The sequence below is a fragment of the Lichenostomus cassidix genome, chromosome 14 (genome assembly GCF_008360975.1).
Source record: "Lichenostomus cassidix isolate B80296 chromosome 14, HeHo_3.0, whole genome shotgun sequence".
Taxonomy (NCBI): domain Eukaryota; kingdom Metazoa; phylum Chordata; class Aves; order Passeriformes; family Meliphagidae; genus Lichenostomus; species Lichenostomus cassidix.
This window is the reverse complement of record NC_139495.1, coordinates 13,573,226-13,593,761: the sequence shown is the minus strand read 5'-3', so window position 1 is coordinate 13,593,761 and position 20,536 is coordinate 13,573,226. Positions and strand designations below refer to the sequence as shown.

General features: G+C 52.3%; 1 protein-coding gene across 6 annotated transcripts; it reads right to left on the bottom strand.

The window, feature by feature from the left end:
• Positions 1-67: 67 nt before the first annotated feature.
• On the bottom strand, positions 68-19,999 carry CDIP1 (cell death inducing p53 target 1). 6 transcript variants are annotated; one of them, XM_085075029.1, is made up of 7 exons: positions 19,879-19,956; positions 4,095-4,160; positions 3,342-3,431; positions 2,692-2,790; positions 2,141-2,287; positions 1,590-1,854; positions 68-1,349 (listed from the first exon to the last, which is right to left on the bottom strand). In XM_085075029.1, exons 4-7 carry the CDS (start codon positions 2,774-2,776, stop codon positions 1,238-1,240), a joined length of 609 nt encoding a protein of 202 aa, XP_084931155.1. In that variant the 5' UTR covers positions 2,777-2,790; positions 3,342-3,431; positions 4,095-4,160; positions 19,879-19,956; the 3' UTR covers positions 68-1,237. The 6 variants fall into 6 exon arrangements, with proteins under 6 accessions (XP_084931155.1, XP_084931160.1, XP_084931154.1 ...); XM_085075034.1 differs by lacking the exon at positions 4,095-4,160 and having other exon boundaries at positions 1,590-1,851; positions 19,879-19,997; XM_085075028.1 differs by lacking the exon at positions 4,095-4,160 and having other exon boundaries at positions 19,879-19,949.
• Positions 20,000-20,536: the final 537 nt, after the last annotated feature.

Below are 20,536 nucleotides of genomic sequence, written 5' to 3'. Positions count from 1 at the left end.
ACCCTGCCCTCCTCCTCAGCTCCCATAGCTGCTATGAGTTTTGAGCAGGAGAGAAGATGTACACGAGTTCAGGGTCTGTTATTTATTTACATAAAAACACTGACTAGTGCCACAGTTCCATCCCTGAGCAAACAGCAGCTGCCTGTGCAGGCCAGGCTGTGTTTGCAAACCTGTGTACTGAGAGACCCCCCCCCACTTTGCTCTGGGAGCTGCAGGGGCAGGGGAGGGAGGAGCAGCCCCAAGAGGCTGAACTTGGCTCCCAGGTCCTCTTGCCCCTGCTGTGGGAGTGCTGCTGGCAGCTCCTGTCGCTGCCTGCTTGCCCCTTCCTTCTGCCCCATGAGTGAGCTAAAAATACCCCCTACACCCACATGCAAGGAGGACCCCAGAGACCCTGCCGGGCCCAGGACGTGGCTGTGGAGCTGCGGCCTGGTAACGAACTCCTCTACTCTACGTGCCGGGCAGGCAGGACATGCCGGGTGCGGTTTGGCTCTCAGGTTGCCGGGGGGCGAGGGCTGCCAGGGGCTGTCCCTGCCCCCAGAGCCACGGCGAGGCTGGGAGGAGGCGCATGCAGCTGGAGCCACCGCCGGGCAGGACGGAGGTGCTGATAAGGGTGCAGTGCTGCTGTTGGGCCCCTCTCTGTGCTCAAAGACAGCTCTGCCTCTCCTCGGGAAGGGGCTTTGCCACGGGGCTGGAGGGGGCTGTGAACCACACTGAAACCTGGTGTGTGGTACTACCCTCAGTCTCCCTGCCACTGAGCCCCTTCCTGAAAGTGCCACAAAGGCTGTGCTGCATCCTCTGAGGGCTCCGTGGGCTGCTTGGATCCATTCTTGCGCTCCCATCCTAGCATGTCCCTGCAGCCAGGCACCCCTTGCACTGGCACTGGGGTGGGCACCTCCAGCAGCTGCTGCTCTTCCCAGTCTTGCTCCAGGTGAGAGGGGCCTCACTTGCAGCCCAGAGCATAATGGGGTGCAGGGATGCTCCCCACTCCTGTGCACTGCAGGGCAGCCCCCACCCAGCATCTGGGGCCTGGGCCCACCTCCCCTGTGCACCAGTGTCACCAATCCTACTATTCCCAGTGAGAAGCAGAGCTGGGGGCAGATGGTGGCAGCTCTGCGCGGGAGGGAGCCGGGGATAACACATACACACCACCGGCGGGGAAAGCGAGGAGTGATGCACACGCGGAGACGGACGGCAGCGGGACAGGGCCGGTGGCATTCCAGTGGCTCCCAGGGTGCCGCTAGCACATGCGCTTGTACGTGTAGATGTAGGCCTTGCAGTTGGGACACGTGTGTGTCACATCCTTGAAGTCATCGAACAGGCAGGGGATCAGGCAGCAGCAGAGGTCACACCTGGAGCACAGAGAGAGGCAGAGATGCTGAGCTGGGGCACCCCTGGGCATGGGGTTCACTCTGGGCCACAGGCAACAGATACAAGTAATCAGAGGGGCTGTCAACACCAGGAACCTCTTTGCTGCTCTGTGCCACAGTCCCCACCATGCCAAACAGCTCAGCCCAGGCCACCAGCACTGGGGCTACCAGGACAAGCCTGAACACCCATCAGAAGACCCCAGCTCTGCTTGCAGCACCTACCCCACGAAGCAGCAGAAGAAGCCAAGAAGAAAGCTCATGAGCCCAATCTCATAGGAGATCTTGGTGGTGATGGCTTGCTGGCAGTGGGGACACACGGTCTGCACAGGGGCACCCTGGAAGATCTCTCCCTGCAGCACTGTGACCGTGGTGGCAGCTCCTGGCGGGACCAGCACTGTGGCCGTGTGGCCACCAGGAGAGGGGTAGGGGCCAGGGGCAGGATAGTAGCCCATGGGGGGATGAGGGCCTGGGGGTGGATAGTATCCTGCTGTGAATGAGAAACATGCACAAGTGAGCATCTTTGTACATGGCAGGAGAGGCCATATCCTCCCTGGGGAGGCCCCCACCCTGCTGCACCACCCTTTGAATACAGACTTTGGGCCAACCCCACCCCAGGCACTGTGCCCCCCACCCCATCCCGAGGAGCCTCACTGCAAGCCCCACACGGCAGCCCCAAGCCCCTCTTGTGTCCCTCCCACTCCCCAGGGCACCAAGAAACACATGCTGGTGCCCATCCCTACCTCCTGTGTCCCCCAGCCCCCCGCAGGACCCACCTGGTGGCACGTAGGGCCCAGAGCCATCCGTGGGCATGTGGGGTGGCACGAACCCCGGCTGCGAGGGTGGCTCATATGGAGGGGGTCCGAACTCGGGAGGGGGGACAGGAACCCCCTGGGGCTGTCCCACCACTGGGGTGACACCCTCTGAAAGGAAACACAGAGTCAGCAGCTGGGCAGGCACCAGAGCTGAGGGGAAGATGGTGGCTTGGCTGTGGTCAAGGGGATCAGCCCCAGCACAGAAGGGAGACAAGAAGTGGGGTCAGACCCTTAAGCCCCACCCTCTGGGCCATATGAATCCCAAATTCACCCCACAGCAGGGAGCAGTGCCAGGGTTTGAGCTGGGAGTGCTTCCTGCTCTTGTCAGTTCCCCTAGGACCCCTCCTGCCTCCCCTGAGGGTGACATGGGGACACACAGAGCTGGGCACTGCACCACTCTCCTCTGCGTGCTGTGAGGAGAGGCCACAGCCAGGGTACTCCCAGTGAAACCATACTTAGCTCCTGTCTGTTTGACAATGTCACCCCTGAGCAGCTGGGACACCCCCCAGTACCTGGTGCAGAGGGTGGGCCATGCTTCTCTTCTATCAGTGGTGCCGAGGGGCCCCCCGGGTAGGGTGGGGGTGGGTCGTTGGACATGGCTCCAGGCAGCCCTGCAGGGACAAAAACCTTTAGGCGACACCAGCCTTTGGTCCCACTGGCACCTGCTTGGAGCTGTGCAGCACGTGGGGAGGGAGGTGACAGGTAAGGGGGAGGCTGGGGCTGGTGCCACCACTGCACTGGCCTCAGCACCCACTGCAGGCAGAACCAGGGGTGCAGCCCCAAAGCTGGACAGGCTGTGACCAGGCAGCAACTCCAAGCTGTAACATCTTCCTGCCAGCTCCACAGGGCTTCCCTGTAAAGCCCACCTGGTGCACAGCAGCTCGTCAGGGCAGCTTGGCACTGGAATGTGCTGTGCCAAGAGCCTCAGCTGCAGCGTTGGGGTACCAATATGGGAAAGAGCTGCCCATAGCCCCCAAGTCCACCCTCAGTGACATACAACGCCCAAGGGATGGCAGGGCCCCCACCCTGAGCCTGAAGCACAAACTCCAAGGCAGAGGGTGCAAACCCACAGAGCATCTCTAAATAAATAACTAAATCCAGTGAGTTAAGGCAACACCACCTTTAACAGCATGAGCTGTATTTCACATGGGGTACAATTTACCTGTCCTCTTCCTTGCAGCAAGAGCTCAGAGGCCTCGACAGCTGAGAGAAGCAGCTCCTCTGAGCAGCGTAGTTTGGAAGACTTTTCCCACTGGATCTGTGTAAAAGGAGACAGCAAGTGAGTTACAGAGATAGAGAGGAGTCACAGCTGCAGCACTGCCCTGGCTGCCACACCAAATCCCTTCTCTCCCCTGGGCAGGAGCCTCCCCACATGCCCCCTCGATGGCAGGCACGAGGCTCCATGTCCTTGGCACATGGCAAAGCCCCACTGACATGCTCTGAGATCCAAGGAAGTGGAACAACATCAAGAAACCCGATTTCCCTGTTTCCACTGGCTCAGTTATAGCTGGTGGGACGTGACTAAATTGGGAAATAAAGTGAGAGGCTGCTCACTCGGTGCTTGGGACAGCTGCCATCAGGCATGGGACAGGGTGATACTGCTGTCAGAGGCCAGGGAGCAGTGCTGGGACCTCCATCCTTCACCCCAATGGGCCAGAAGCAAATATGACCCTGCTTGTCCTGTTTGCTGGAACCAGTGCCACGTGCTGGGCAGCCCGCCCAGAGCACACCAACCTCCCCAGCACAGCACAGCCTGCTGTGGCACTAGGCCAGGCAGCCAGTGCTGCCCCAGCCCTGCATTGCAGGTGTGCCCACAGAGGTGCCTGTGGGGCTCAGCCACCTCCACCTGCAGCTGCTGGGTCAAGAAGAACCAAGGACTTGGCAAGCAAGGCAGGAAGACCCATCCCTCCCTCACCTGCTTGGCTTTGCTTTATTCCACTCCTTTTTTCCTAGTTCAAGTTCCCTGCCACCAAGCAGCCTCCTACAAGGTAGCAGGAAATCTATCAGTCCCTGAAGAAGCACCATCACCCGTTGCTGCTCATGGAGGAGCACACTGATCCCCCCAGGAGCTGAGCAGATTCCTGACAGCTACAGCATCTCCCCAAGGATGTCCATATTTCCTGACTAGTATTTCTCCTCAAGTGAAGTGGTGTTGCAGCCACACAGCTTCAAAGAGTGACACTGGGGCAGCTGGGGGTCATCGTCCTCCTGCTCCTCACTCCAATTTCTTCCTTAAGAACACAGGGAAGCAGAGTTGCCATGGCACAGAGCATTTCCAGGCACACTGCAGAGCCTGCCTTCTCCTTCAGTGACCTACAAAGCTACAAACTGGGCCGTGCTCCTTTTAGCTCAGTGGGGATGTGAAGAAAAGGAGGATTTATTCTTTTCAAAGTAGTCAACCACCCCACCCTGCACATCCAGGGGCCTCAGACTTTCCTATCCCCATGTCTGCAGGAGTCCTGGATGAGCCCAGCCCAACCAGAGCATCCCTGAGCCCTTATCTGGGGATGGTGTAGGTATCCTTTCCTTGCCCTCACAGAGCAACTGAGCCCACGGCTATTCTAACGTAATACATCTCCTCCCGTTCCTGCTCACACACTGCTTTCCCATAATGTAACACCTTTCAACACTCCCCAGCCTCCCCCCATCAAAGCAGCTGGCAAGGAAACACAGGAGAGGAGGAGACCCACCCACGTCCTGCACCAGCCACTCCACCAACACCCATCAGATGAAGCAACAGCCCAAGGGTGAGCCAACCATTAATGCTGCCACCCTGCCCAGCAGGGAATGGCAGCCACGAGGGTGACAGCCCGTGGGTCCCAGAGCCACACGTGCACTGGGATGAAGGAAGCTGTGGGATGCAGGGTCGTTCTGCTTGTACTTGGCAGGCTCAGTCACTCCTAATGCAATATTCTGCTTATTAAAAGAGATCTTAATAAGAGATGTAAAGAGACTAAAGAGCAAGATGTTGGCTGTGTGCCCTTCCCAGGAGGAAAAGAAAGCCTGTTGCTTTTAAGCCTCTTAGAAGCCGTTTCTCCTGGGCTTTCTTTCATCTTGATGTGAGCAGCACAAAATCCGGCCCACTTCCGACAGAGAGCTCCGTGGGAAACCAGAGAGCACTCAGCTTCCCCTTGGCGCTGGGCAAGAGCTCCCCAGAGCATCCTTAACCACCCTGGCACTGACAGCCCCACAGTATTCCAGGATTACCAGGCTTAAGTTCAAGATCTGATGGATTCACCAGTGTCTTGTGCAGGTTCTTTGGAGCAAGGACACACTGCAATATCCTAAGACTCAAAAGGAGCTGGTTATCAGAAGAAGGATGGAGAGAGGAGATGCTATTTCTAGCTAAAATGCAGATTAGCTCTTCTCAACTGGAAGAACAACTTTTACTGGTTTTCTCTGCAAACTAACTACAGAGGATAAATCCACTATGGAATCAGAATCATCACAAACACTGCTTCTGTTAAACACAGAAGACAGGCAAAGGACCCCCATGCCTCAAGGGGATGGATATTTGCTAAGGAAAATGAAAAAGAAAGGAACCTGCTGGGGCACAGCAGTGAGACAGACACAACCAGGACAGGACAGCTCCATCACTGCCCCAAAGCAGAGAGGGCTTGGCCCACCCTGGCTATGGCCTCAATCCGTGTGTCCTCCCCTGGCTCTGTGCTCCCTGGTCTCATTCCAGGCAGCTTTTGGGTGAGGAGAAGAACAAACCCATGGCAACAGATTTCTAGATCCCCTATCCAGATAAGAGATGTAACTCCCAGCCCCAAGAGGTCTCTCTGAGGCTCCTCACACAGTGAGTACAGCCAATGTGCCGTGGGGCAGCACACAGCCCTGCCTGTGGCAACACAAGGCTTTCTAATCCGCCTCCTTCCTTTGCTCAGCAACTCTGGACACAGTTAATGAGGGATTGTAGAATCCTAGAATGGTTTGGGTTGTAAAGAACCTTAAAGCCCATCTCATTCCAGCCCCCTGCCATGGACAGGGACATTTTCCCCTATCCCAGGTTGCTCCGAGCCCTGTCCAACCCAGCCTTGGACACTTGCAGGGATGCAGCAGCCACAGCTTCTCTTGGCAACCAATGCCAAGGCCTCACCTCCCTCACAGGGAAGAATTTCCTCCCAATATCCCATCTAATCTTGCCCTCTGGCAGGGTGAAGCCTTTCCCCTTTATCCTGTCACTCCAGGCCGTTGTCCAAAGGTCATCCACCAATACCCTGAAGCCCCTGGCTGCCTTTACAGACACATCTTAAACTGATACAAAGCAGCTTCCAGCAGTGCTGAGAGGAGCTGATGTGTCAGGGTCCAGTGTCCCATGCTGGCTGTTTTTTCCTCTGTTACATCACTGCAGAAACAGTCTGGGATTCAAACACAGCAAGAGGAAAAGTCTGCACATCCCATCTGCTCCCCAAGCAGATATAGTGGGAGCCACTTGTCAAAAACTGTCAACTGGTGTACAGTGGGACCAGGGAACATCGTGCCACCAGAACAGGTCCTAGCACCACAAAATAGGTAATGCCACAAAGAGAATGGTCACAGGTAATTCCTGCACTGCTTGGAGACACAAAGATTTGGTCTGTTAATGCCATTCTTCCCCGGCAGCAGCTGTTTGTGCTTCAGGCTGCTTCCTCCCGGATGAAATCTCCACGGGTGAGACAAACCTGGCAAGGGCAGAGCAGATGCTGGCAGGTCCAACTCACGTGTGAGCCCTGATGGTGCAGCACTGGCCCCAGCAGCTCTGAGTCAGCCTCACAGCACCACTGAGATCCATACCACGGGCAGACACAGCCTGTGCTGTTCTTGCTCCTCCTGCACTTCTAACTGAGATCCACAGCAATTCAGCTTTGTTTTCCTACGGGAGCAGTAGCTCCAGCCACTGAGACAGGAAGCAGCATTTGTTCATACTCAACCACGTTCAGTGACGTTGACACTACAAAACCTGCTACTGCATATTTTTGGAGCTCTTCCTCCACAAAAAAAACCCAACAACTTCCGATATTTGCAAGAAGAAAAAACCACACTAAAATTCAACAAATAAATAAGAGAAAATATATGGAGTGCTTCCAGCTTTAGTGCACATCAAAGAGATGCAAATTCCAGCTTCCAGGCTTTTGGAAACACAGCTTTAAAAGCTAAGAGTTCTGAAGACACTGGGCCCTCACTGAGCCCAGCATTCTTCCTTTAGAAATAGAAACAGCATTATGGCCAACACCATCTCAGTGTTCCTGACCCCAGGAAAAATACCTGTGTGCCACAGGCTACATGCTCCAGAAACTGGGAAACACTGAGACTAAGGAAGGGCATGAGCACAAGAGGCAGATCAGATGCTGACAAAATGTCATTTGAGCCAAACTCTGTTACTCTTTAAAAGGGGCTTTAGGAGGGAGAACCGAGCAGGGTGGGATGAGGGGTACAGAGCCATACCCTGACCGTGGCAATCCCAATCCCAGTCGCCCACCTCTGAGCAGCACCTCCAAACCCAGCCTGCAAGCTCCCAGTGTTACACCTGTGCCCAGAATTCACAGGGATGTTACCCTCGCCCTGTGCTGTGCCCAGAGCTCACAGGGCTTTGCCCTCTCCATGCACATGCCTGCTCACACACAGCTCACAGGGATGTGGCTCAGATCCCACCACGCGCAATCCCACTGGACAGCTCTTACCTCCAAAGGAAAGGCAGCAAAAATCCCTGCTGAACAAGCAGTATCAGTGGTTTTTTCGCCTGGTTTTTATGCAGAACAACAAAAAGATGTTTTCCCTGCAAACGAGCCAAAGCTCCCCCTCAGCTTTGCCTCTTCCCATGCGCATTTGCTGCCTCCAGCCTGCACACCACCTCCTCGGAACCAGCAGGGGAGGAATAAACAGCACAGAGTGCTTCAGCCTCCTTCAGAATGAGGATGTCCTGTCAATTCTTGACCATGTACCCGCTCCTTTACCCGCTGCTAACCTTGGCAGCACCTCGTCAACTCCTCATCCTGGTCCTGGACAAGGCAGCAAGAGGGCGCATGCCTGCAACACTCCACAAGGCGCCGATGGAAACCGAAACCCAAGTGAGGGACTGAAGGAAGGGTCTGTTCTTTTTCGGGGCGACTCAGCTGTGTTTTCCCTAGTCCAAGTTACTGCCAGGGAGTGCAAACCCACCGTGCAGGAACAGCCAGGTTGCTCCTAGAACAGCAGATTTCTCCCACACTTCTGCACTAAGATTTCAGCTGCAGCAAACTGCTTCTTCCAGGAGAGTCAGACTGTTCCTTCAGTGTGGGAACGGAGAGCTCAGCTGGCAAGGCAGGCCAGCAGCTCTCCTTTAAAACAAAGGAATGCTGGAGAAGGAGGTTTTTCACTATTCAGTCCAGGTATGTCAGACAGCCAAAGCTTGCTGCTCTGCTCTCCGGTATGTGAATCTCCAGAGGAGCATCCCCATTGCAGTCGTTTACCTGGGGACCTTGGACATATCATTTGACCTTCTGTGTGCCACTGTCACCCAACAGACAAATCACCTCAGAGCAGGATCCTCGCTGGGAGCCAGGTGCTGTATCCAAACCAAGATTTCTCAGGGCATTAAATCCAAAGCACAATCAGATAATCTCCACAGCGCAGCCCCAGCTCAGCTGTCTTTGGCCAGAGATTCAAATTACCACTTCCAGCAACCCTTTTGCATGGATATCAGGAAAACCAGACACAAAATTCTCCCTGCTTAAGACAAGGAGGGTTTATCTGCAACACCCACAAAGGGTTACGTGCAGGAGGAGCATTTGCAGGACCTGCTGCTGCCTCTGGGATTCTCTCCAGTGCTATTCGCCTCAGGATGGGCTGACCAAGTGCTCTTGGCTCTTCACACTGGGGCTGCAGAAACAGCCTTGCCAGCACCTGGTTAACCTGAATATTTAAAGAAAAACCAGCCAAATGTAAAAACCAAACCGGGGTAGTTCTTTCTCTCTACTGTTGGCTCCCAGGACATGGCACATGGCTGTGGGAAGCACCATGTGCTGACAGAGCTCACAGTGACATCCAGGAGCCAGGAGGGGCTGCAAAGGTCAGGAGAGGCCATGACCCCACACTTCAAAACTGGACCCCAGCCCTCGTGTCAGTGCACTGGGGAAGGCTCAGGTGTGCACTCTGTCCCACCAGAGCAGCTGAATCTGGCTGCCAAAAGCCAGTTTTCTGAACACAGAGCAAGCAGGGAGCACACTGCAGCCAGCCTGCCCCACAGGCTGCTACTGGCCCTGGAAAACCCACTTTCCCACTCAGGAGGTGCTCACTGTTCAAACCCCTCCAGCTGGTGCTCTGGCTGCACAGTAGAACACAGAATGAAAACCACCAGGTGTTCTCATGGGTGTGATAAAAAAGCCATTAAAGATAAACCAGAGTTCGTCTGCATCCTACCAATCTGCTCCTGAGAAAAGGAGGGTGCTGCAAGCCAAATCCCTGGGGAACCAGAGAGCTTTTCCATGAGACTTTCACTGGAGTTCACAAAGAATCCAAGCTAATGCTTGATAACATCCATGGGAAAGCATTCAGTGATATCAGCAGCTGTTGCCTCCAGTCCTCCGTATCTACTTAATTTTCCCCCTGAGAGGATACATCCTGCATTACATCATCCCTTTGATATCTGTTAAAAATGGTGATAACACAACCTGCCAGAATCTCGAGCAACTAAACCCAACATCTACTCCAACAATGTGCTTTAAAGCAACATCAAACACAACTGTGCCACAAGAATAGCCGCTCATTTAAACAAGCAAACCAAAATACCCCAGCTCAAGAAGCTTAACAGCAAGCAGAAGCCTCAGGAAGTCGGGAGAAGCTCCACAGCTCCTAAGGATAGTCCTAAGATCTGACCTCACCTCTGATGGCAGCCCAGAACAGAAGCTTAAGGTTGAGTTAAGAAGGGATCAAAGGCAGAACTGTCAGTCCCTCCCACTCCCAGCACTCAGAGTTTTGGAGACTGGGCAGCCTGGAGTTTCCCCACGCCACATCTCAGGTAATTCCCAGTTACCAAGCTCTGCCACAGCCAAAGCAGCAACTTCTGCTCTTCAGTTACCTACACAAAAAAGCATCTCCTGCTGTCAGCATCTGGTGCCCCCCATTTGGGGGAGAGTAGCATAGAGAAGGTGAATATACAATAAGTACCCACTATATCTCACAGCAAAACCCAGGGTTTTATAGATTACCTTTCTAACACTAAACTAAAAATATTTTATTTCTTTATGCACTCATTCTTTCACTTCTCCCTCCTTCTATACAATTTTTTGAGAGAAAGTCAAATAACACAGCTACATCATTGCTGAATCAAACTGAGTAGATGTGTGACGTCCATTAAATTACACAGTGAGCTCCAAGGGAGGAGGAAATTAGAGATGATCAGCACTTCAGCATTTTGGTTTCAGAATTAATCAGAGCCTGAGAGCATATTCAGAATTCCCTTGCAGATTTGCAACACAATTAAATAATTTTGAATACATTGATGGTGATTCCAGATCCATTTTCAAGTGCTGTACTAAACATATGCCATGATACTGATGTTTCCTTACCCGAGGAGAGCACCAGATTGTTGTGGGACTGACTCCAGTCTCCAACATTAGCATTTCCCAAGCTCACAGATCCCCCTGCCTCGGCGCCAGAGAAGCTGCTGACATTCAGATTTAACAGGTACAGTGTCACCTTGCGCTTTTTTTGAGGACTAGTGAAAAGTGCTCTGTGTCACTCAATTTTATGTAAGCCCAAGGCTCACTCTTTGCAAAGCAGTGTAGTTTGGGGCTCAGTAAGATCCGTGTGTAAGGTCTGAGATCTCTCCTGAGTCCCACTACCAACAAAGAGGACACACATACATCTAGAGATGTGCACTGGAGGAACATTTCCATGCTGAGGCCATTTGTGTTACCACACTCACCTTCTTGCTTGTACAGAACTTCCCAGTTCCAGACTGGGACCTCTCCTGGAGTAGCCCAGGGCCACCAGTGAAAGGCTGGATTGCCCCATGGCATTTTGACAGGAGGAGGGTACCCTGCACTGCCCTGTTGCCAAGGCAAATTCATTTGGGCTGCTCAGAGTCAGATGACAATGTACCAGAGGGGAAAACCCTCGGATTAATCAACAGCCACTGAGTGTGCCCAGTGCTGGGCAGCCCTGAGTCACACATAGCTCCTGCCATTCCCAATTCTCCCTCCAGTTCCTGCCAGACTTGGCTAGTCCACACTGACTTGCCGGTCCAGTAAAATCATTTTCATTCCAAGGCATTCCATGGCTGTGGTTTCAATTTGCAGCACCAGTTCCTGCCAACTCCTACCCCTTCCCCAAAGCTCCCACTGAAAATCTAGGACAGAGCTGGACTCCAAGCAGCCCTAACACGTAGAACACCCCTCCTAAGGTCCCTGCACTAGCCTCTTCCGAATCCTTTCTCTGTCACAGCGACACCTCACTGCTTTGCTGCTCCATGGAAAGCATCGCTGGTCAGAGGGTTTGGAACAGTCCCGAAGCTGGGTCACTGCTCCCACAGCTGAGGATGGGCCAGGGGAAGATTCAAGCCCATAATAGCAGGATGCCCTCAGGGCAGGTAAATAGCTCAGCTGCTCAAATCCTCTCCTGAGCCTGAGGAAGACAGAGCAGCTGCCGCAGTTACGACACTAAACAAGCTGGGAACTATTTTCTCTCACATCAGAACAGCTCAGCAGGCAGCTCCAAACTGAGTTCCCACCATGCTAAACCATCCTGAATCATGGCAGGGAGAGTCTGAAAGGCTAAATTAACACCCCCTGTGGCAGCCATGAACTCTGGGGGAAACCTCCTTTCCCAAAACACAAATAGGCTCCAGATGACGTCTCTGTGGAAGACCTGCAACAAGCCCAGGGGAAGAGCTGATATTTAACAGCAGTGGAAATGGTCTCTAGTCCCAGCTTGCTCAAAGACTGTGTGAAGATTTTGGAGGAGCTGAGTGGTCCCAGCAGTGCAGGTGGGAAGGACAAGCTGAGGCTCAGGCCCAGGCCCAGGCCCAGGCCCAGGCCCAGCCTCCTGCAAGCACTTCCTGATACAGCACAAAGCAGAATAAAGGCATTAAATTAATTAGGAAACAAACTGAAGATGCCTTCAAGAAAAGGGCAGTGCACACATACCAGCAGCAGCTTTTTATCCAGTGCTCAGCTAAAATCACAAGCCCAGAGGAGCTGGCAGCAGCCAAAATCCCATCCCCACTGCACTCTCCACTCCATGTTCCAGCCTTTATCCTCTCCTCCAACACAAAGATCCAGCTCCCCTTCTGCCATGAGCTGGGTGACCAGGACCCCCGAGAGCCTCAAAAGCATTCCAGGTTGGAGTCACTGCGGCAGGGGTACAGCATTGGCTCTAGTCCATGAGTTCCTCCCGAAATGGAGCTGTGCTGAATCGCAGGGGTTCCTTTCCCTCCTTTAAAAGGGTGGCCAGCTTCTCATTTGGAGAAATAATCAATAAAATCTAACAGGCTGCTTTTCATTCATCCCCAGCCAGAAATCTAATCTCCTGTTAACAGCACAGCCCTGACCACATCATTTATCTGCTGCGGGTACCAGCACGCGTGGATTTTACAGCTGCAGAGAGCGGGGCTGCCTGCATCACAACGACTAATTTATTCTCAGAAAGGCTAATTTAATCTGGCAGTGAATGTTCTCAAAGCCTCCTCACACAGAGCAGCTTTTCTCTTGGTTGGCTTAACAACAATACAGCATATCCAAAAACGTGGAAGGATGCTAAGGAAGAACACTACCCCTGTGTTTTGAGCCCTCTAGTCTGAGAAATTTCTCTTGGTAACTACAGGCTTTGAGAAAACATAGTGTCCCTCTAGGTTTTTTAAAAAGTCAACTGTATTTTCAAGGCAAAATATACAACAGTTTAGGCTACTTCCCCCTCACATACAACTGTGTCTTGACAGAAAGAGATGGGCTCTTAATAAAACCAAAAGCCAGCAAAGATTGTTTAGTACCAGACACCATGTTCACTTCCAACTGCAGATCAAGAGCAGCAGCCAGCACACGTGGCCCAGGGGGTGCTCCCTGCCATGGAAGGTAACTTTCCCCAGCCCACACTACATAGGAATAAACTTCAGAACAAATCCAAATGGCTTTTATTTTTAAAGGCTGGGTAACTGCACAATGAAGTTATGTCAGAGACAGCATCCTTCAGCTTTCCAGCCTCTGCCATCTGTAGGGGGGCAATAAATTAGCCATCAGAAAGCTTTTTTCCATTGTTTTTAAATTCCAGATGGTATTTCCTCCTTACTCGTGGCTGTACTCACAAAGGCAGCTGTGTACCCACAGCCAGGCTGAGCCACCTGGCCCTGCATGGACATGGCATCAGGTGCTGGTCCTCACCTGGATCTACCCCTTGCCAGGTCCTCACTGGATCTAGTCTGTGCCCAGTACATCACTGGAGTGCCAAGCACAGCTCCTTGGAGTCAGAGGGGCTAAAACAAGGCAGATTTAAGCTTTACAACAGACAAAGCTATAGCAGTCCAACCCTCCACGCTCAGGACTGTCACCACCATCCTGCTGGGAAAGAAAAGCTGCTGTTGTGCAAGCCTGGATCATTTCTGAGAGGGCTCCTTTGCTACAAGGGCAAGAACATGCCCCAGATGACATCCAACAATTTAAGACGAGTCAGTAATGTGGGAACAAGGCAAAAATCAGAGGGAAGCAGAGCATTTATGCAGGCCACAGGAGAAATAAAGAAGAAAACAACACAACACTCCCCTTGTTCCTATCTGTCAGGAATTGCTGTCCCAAGAATAGCCTATTCAGAAACCAGGAAACTCAGAGAGCAGCAGGGAAGGGCTGAGTCATGGCCATTTGGAAAAAAAAGAAACAACCCACAACAAACCAACCCAAAAGGGAAGGAGAGAAAACATGGGACAGCAGTTGTTCTGGGTCTTGGAGATATGAACAAGTCAATCTAGAACATATTAGTCAATCTTTATTTTCAAAACCTCTGCAAACACATGGTACTGCCATAAAAAGCAGTTGACCCTCCCTTTGCTCCTGGGAAGCAAATTGCTGTACCGGGAAAAGCTGCTGGTGCTTCCCGGCACCAACCCCTGGCTGCAACACCCCCTTGGCTGTGCACACTTGCCAGGACACAAACTGCTCCCAGTTTGTGCCTTGATTTTTGTTCCTCTGCAGCCTTAGCATCCAAATATCCCAAAGATTTCCAAGCTGGACAAGTGCTTTCCCTTTGGAAAAGCACGTTCATCTCAGGGATGCTATTAGCAGAGGGTGAGGAGCCATTTCCCTTCCCCACAGTGGAAGGGCACGAGGTAAAACATGACTTGGATGGGATTCCCACAGTTCTGTGAACAGACGAGCCAAAGCCAAGTGCTCCCATCTCACATCCAGCCTCAGCACTGCCTGTCTGGCCCCCAGCAAGGCCAGGCTGCAGTCAGGTTTTGCTCAAGTCTTCCCACACAACAATCTTTGCTCCGTGACCTAAATGAAATCAATCGTGCAATAATTCTCCCCAGGACAGTAATCTTGTTCACTCACCCATCATCTGAAAGATTACACCTGCTCTCCAGCTGTGGGGCTCTGGGAGGAAGCTCAAGTGATTTTTGAGCAATGAGGGGCTTATTTTTAATACAGTTCCTCGATGATCCCTCACAAACCAGGAAAGGGGGAGTCTATCTTTTCTATCAAATAACGGTGCTTCAAAACTTATTTGGAAAAATTCCTTCAATTCATTTTATCTTGCCCTGTGAGGTGCTGTCAGATGGAAGTTGCAAAGGCAGGAAGTGGGAAGCCCCTCAGAGCTGGTGCCTGTGGGAGTCAGCCAAGGCCAAGTCTGCTGTCCCCAGACTATGGCAGATCACCTATGCTCAAGTGTAACTGCTCACCTCTTCCCAGCTCTGGGAATGGCTGGGAAAACCACAACCCCTTCAGATGTAGACCCAACCTCAACACTAACTCCCAAAATGACAGCTCAAGGAAACTGTCCCAAAGCAAACAGGCTCTCATGGTTCAAATTGTGAGTAAAATTAATTTTCTCTGTGATCATGCAATGCAAGGAGCAAAAAAAGATGAAATACAGCTACAGCATGGGCTGTGCATGCATCACAGTAAGATGTAATGGGTGGAATTTAGGACTGTAAGACAGAATGCAGGATGGAACAGTAAGTGTGTAAGTTTAAAGCAAGAATACTTCTTCCAAAAATATCTTCCAAAACTGTTAATAGGGAGCCAGGCTGTTAGAGCAAGGTAAGGAAGATCTTATTTCTAAATGCAGAGGCTGGGTATCAAAGAAGGTCCAGGAACATACACAGAAGGGAAAGTTTGGGGCAGGGGGACCCCATCTCAGCACAAATGCTTTATCCTGAAATCTACAGGATAACTGGGTAATATTCCATTTTCTTAAGTATACAGAAGGCAAAGATGCACAAAGTTATGCACAAAACAGTGCATTAGTAATCTTACCTTACTAATAACAGTAAGCAACAATAAAATATATTACTTAATTTGTACATAAAGCCCCAGCTCAGCTCTTCATTCTCTGATTATCTCACGTTCCATCGTGTCAACTACAAAGTCAAATGCACTGCCAGCAGCTGCTCTTCACAGTTCCTAAAATGTTCATCACATTGCCACCTTTTGGGGCTATTTCTTTTATTTTCTTACTCTAAATGCAGGCCTGCTAAGAGAGCCCAGATTAAAGACAGCTGCACTGAAGTGCCTCACGAGGAGATGTGCAGCATGAAGCACTTTGCTCCTGCCTCCATCCTCCACCCAGATCAATGACCAGCACAGGGCTGCTCTCAAATAGCTCTCTCACCACCACAAAGACACAAATTTGAGACTGCAGCCACGGGGCAGCTCAGAATGAATGGGTCCAAAGGAAAACTCTAACAGCAGCCAAGAGTTTCCCTGAGCGTTTCATGCCAGAAATAAAAACTGTGCTGCCCCTGCCTCAGACTTTATTCTGGTGAGAAAATGGATCATGGTTTCCTATGGCAGCTGCTCCAGTTGCATTCACTTTGATCAGAGGAGGAGGCAGGTCCTGTGCAGAGCATGCAAAGATCTGACACTGCTTATGAAAGTGGCAGTGCTTCTCTCCAGCTGTGAGATGGATACTCAGTGCTGTTTGGGAACAGCAGGAAAACAACAAAATGAACATCACATCCCAAGGCAGAAGTTGCTCATCATGTGTTTTTTTGAAGGAAAAAGGGTACACAGACCTCTGTGTTTGCACACTTGTGTGCTCAGGTGCCTTGCTCTGAAACCTTCAGGAGATTGGCCCCAGGCTGGAGTCCTCTGCCTGCATAAGAGCTGCAAAATCAGGTCCTGGAAGCAAACCCAACCAAAAACCTCCAGCTGAACTGAAGTTCCCATTACAAACCATCACTTTTCCTATGTCAGGGAGAAGGGAAGAGTAGCACACAATTAAAATCTTTTCTTTTAGGACATCACTGACTGCTGCGAAGAGCCACCAGGCACATCAGCATCTATTTGTTGTTTCTCAACTCTCCTGTCCACCCTGTGTTCAGCAGCTTTGCACAGATCACTCTGGCAGAACATCTCTGAGAAGTTGGCACACCTGTCTAGAAGCTCGAAGATATATTCAGTCCTGCTGCCTTGGTTATTGTTTTAATCTCCGGATTATGCAAACGCTATTTATTGCCTCTCTGGCTCACCTGGCTCACCAACCTTTCCTGGAAAGGTACAGGAAAGGTACAGGAAAACTGTCACATGGTACATTCAGCACATGTACAGAGCCCTGGTAATAGTGGCAGAAGTGAAGCACCAGCCCCACTGCAGACCCTACAATACCCACTGTTTAAAAAAATTTAGTTTGTTTCAATCCAGGATATTCTCTCCTGATTAAAGCAATCTTAAGAAGTCAAGTGTAGGGCTTTACAACATACCACAAACAGACATTAAACACTGAATTTCATACTTCTCTTTAACCACAAGCAAAAAAAACAAGTCTTGGATCAGAGCAGATACTAAGAAGTTTGTGTATCTCCTTCCAAAACCACTCATCCTCATACTGGCAGATCAATCACATCCTTCGAATGTGTGCATTTATCTGCTAAATTCACATCTGAAGGGAGAAAAAATATATTCTTTTACCTAATGAAATTACTTTCATTCTTTCTTTGGCTGTGTTAGTGAGTAAAACTGGCAATGGCAACACTTCTGTGGGTGACAACACTGTGACAAGGATCCAGACTCCCCCCAAAACATTGATGTTGTGGACAGTCTGGCCCCTGGCTGAACATTCCTCAGCTACAGGAGCACCTTAGTTGTGCTCCCAGAGTGTGTCTGCCACCTGTGCTTCATCCAGAAGGAAAGCAGTCCACTGTGTGCCTTCCCTGGCACAAAAAGACAATTAGGAAACAAACTTCAAAAACACACTCATAAACCAACACCAGGTGCTGAGGGAGACGTTCTCCCTCCCTTCCTAACTGCAGCTGAGACAAAGGGAAACAGAAACAAAAGAAACTGAGTTTCAGAACCAAATTTGAGGTGTAAGACCTGATGAGGGAACACAAGAAGCTCAGCACGGTCTCCTATCTTATTAGGAAGGACTCAGGTTCTGAAATCAGAGAAGCCCCCTCACTGTTCCCTGTCCCACTTGTGGCAGGATGTTTGGTACTCAGTAGCAGCATACACATCCCCATTCCCAGCACCAGCTTGAGTCAGCCCTGAGGAGACATGCAGCCCCACCACCCCTGTAAGAGCAGCTGGGCAGGACTGACCACATTTGCTCCACTTGGCATCTGGGGACACTGCTCCATCCCTCTGCCCTTGTTACAGCCATGAAATCATCACCTGCCTACCTCCAAGCAGGAATTAGCTCCTCACGTAACACCTAAGGAGAACAGAGCAAGTACATTGCTAAACGCTTCCGGGGATTTCCTGGGGCACATGGATGTCACCACAACACTGAGACAGAGAAGCCTTTGGGAGAGGGAAGTTTTCAGCCTGTGCTTTCCACACGAGTTTGTTTAATTCCTAAACATGAATGAATGACATACCATGGTTATATATCACACTATGTAATACTCATTGTAGTTTTCTCTTCTGCCTACTACAGTCACACTCTGAAGCCAGCAGGGCCCCTGCCAAAATTAAAGCCCTTTTTTAAGTACATTGGGTAAAGGAAACAAACAGAAGGCTCTTGTGTATATTCCCAAAGAGTTTCTCAGAGACTTCTACACACATACACTCCAAACCCATTAGAATTATAATTTCAAACATTTCTACTTAAAATCATTGTACCTGACCTCATCTCTACCACCTGATATTTTAGGCTCAGCCTGGAATGTGACAACCACCAGTCCCCTCTCCAGTTCTCACTGCAAGGAGACCACCTCAGAGCAGCTTTTCCTCAGGCCAAGGGGCACAAACCTATACTTGTAGTGACCTGGAGAAGTTTAACCTTGAGAATGGCTCATGTGGAGGATCCAGAGGACACTGGCATGGCAGTGTCCATCCCAGCCTGCCTGTTCCCACTCCTCTGCACAGCCCTGGAGTTCTCCCCAGGATCCCAACCTCATTCCTGTGTTCAGCAGCAACCACAGACACCCTGTGCTTTTCCTAAAGCAACTGAACACTGCCTTGCAGCTGCTGCCCTTTGCCTCTCCAGTCCCCTTGGGAGTAAGAACCCAGAGCTCACCATTTTAATGGTTAAAAACCTTCCAGCTTCCTGATAACATTTATTCCTCAGTGTTTGTTGCTGTGCCACTCTATGCATTAACTCAAGGAGATCTCCTCATTTCACACTGCCAGTGAGCTGATGGACAATATCATCCCCACCATCATCCTTTCTCTTCCTGCTTGTCAAGACACCTCAGCCTCTTTCAGCTCGTCTAAAACGGGCTCATAATCCCTGATCACTGGACAAGCTCATCTCTCCCTAGCAGGGATGATTGGAAACACACACATTCGTTCCTAGGCCTGCTTCCCTGCTCTGCCGGGATCTGTGTGGATCACATTTGCTCCTCTCTCAGCTGTGCCCTCCCTGCAGCCCCCGCCGTCCTCCCGCCAGCTCATGACCTCGGCCGGGCAGCAGCGCTCGCCTTACACCGGCAAGTCTTTTCCCAAGTACACGACCTCGCCTTCTACCTGATTAAATTTCATCCCAGCCCTCCCGTCCCAACGCTTCCCGGCACTGCTGAGGGCACAGAGCTGAAGCTGTGTAAGATTTCAGCAGCACCCCTGCGACACTGTGTCAGGGGAAGGCCCGTCCGAGGCTAGGGCTGCCTGCCGCTCCCCTCCCGGCCCATGGCTCCATCCAGCCGTACCTTTCTCCCCGCTTCCGCAGCGAACGCTCCAGCCACGGCCGAGCACCGAGCCCTTCCCTCGGCCTGCTCCCTCCTCACAGAGTTAACCAGGGATTGATTTCCACCCCTTTTCTTCCCAGCAGCGTGTGGTGCTGGTCTGCTGGCTGTGTCCCCGCCTGCGCTCAGTGTCCCCCCGGTGCTGACTGTCCTCCCGCATTCGGTGTCCCCCCTCCGGTTCTGAGCGTCCTCCCAGTGCGTGGTGTGGCCCCCGGTGCTCGCTGTCACCCCCCGGTGCTCGCTCTCACCCCCGGGTATGTCCAGTCGGCCCCGCTGCCGGGAGGCCGCCACAGCCTGTCCGGGGCTGAGGGGGCCCGGGGCGCCTTCCCGCCGCTGCCCCCGACCCCGCCACCTCCCGAGCCCCGCCTGGCCTCACGCCCGACCCCTGCCGCCCCCCGGCACCTACCGGCTCCCGGCGGCTCCGGCGCTTGCCGGCGGCGGGCGGGGCGGGCCGGGCCGGGCTGGGCGGGCGGTGCAGCGGCGGGGCGGGCCTGGGCTGCGCTGGGCCAGCCGGGGGCCGGGCCGGGCCTGCAGCCCCTGCCGGGCCGCGGTCTGCTCCCGCGGTAGAGAGCAGGGGAGTCACTGCACGGTTTGGATTGGAAGGGATCTTAAAGATCAGCCAGTTCCACCTCCTGCCATGGGCAGGGACACCTCCCACCAGACCAGGTGGCTCCAAGCACCCTCTAACCTGGCCTTGGATACCTCCAGGGATCCAGGGGCAGCCACAGCTTCTCTGGGCAGCCTGTGCCAGGGCCTCCCCACCTCCCCTTTCTTCCATGTATTTAACCTTAATTTCTCCTTGTTCTGTCACTCCATGCCCTTGCTTAAAGTCCCTCTCCAGCTCTTTTGGATCCCAGTAGGCACTGGAAAGGGCTCTGAGGTCTCCCTGGAGCTGTCTCTTCCATGTCCTACACATGCTGCCTTCCCTACCAGGTGTCCCAGCTCATGCTCCACATGATGCCCTGCTCTGGCCGAGGTCCTGCCCCACACAGGGATATGCCTGTGCCATCCTGCTGCCCCAGGACCAGGGAGCCGATGGAATGGTGGAGGCAACTTTCTGGCTC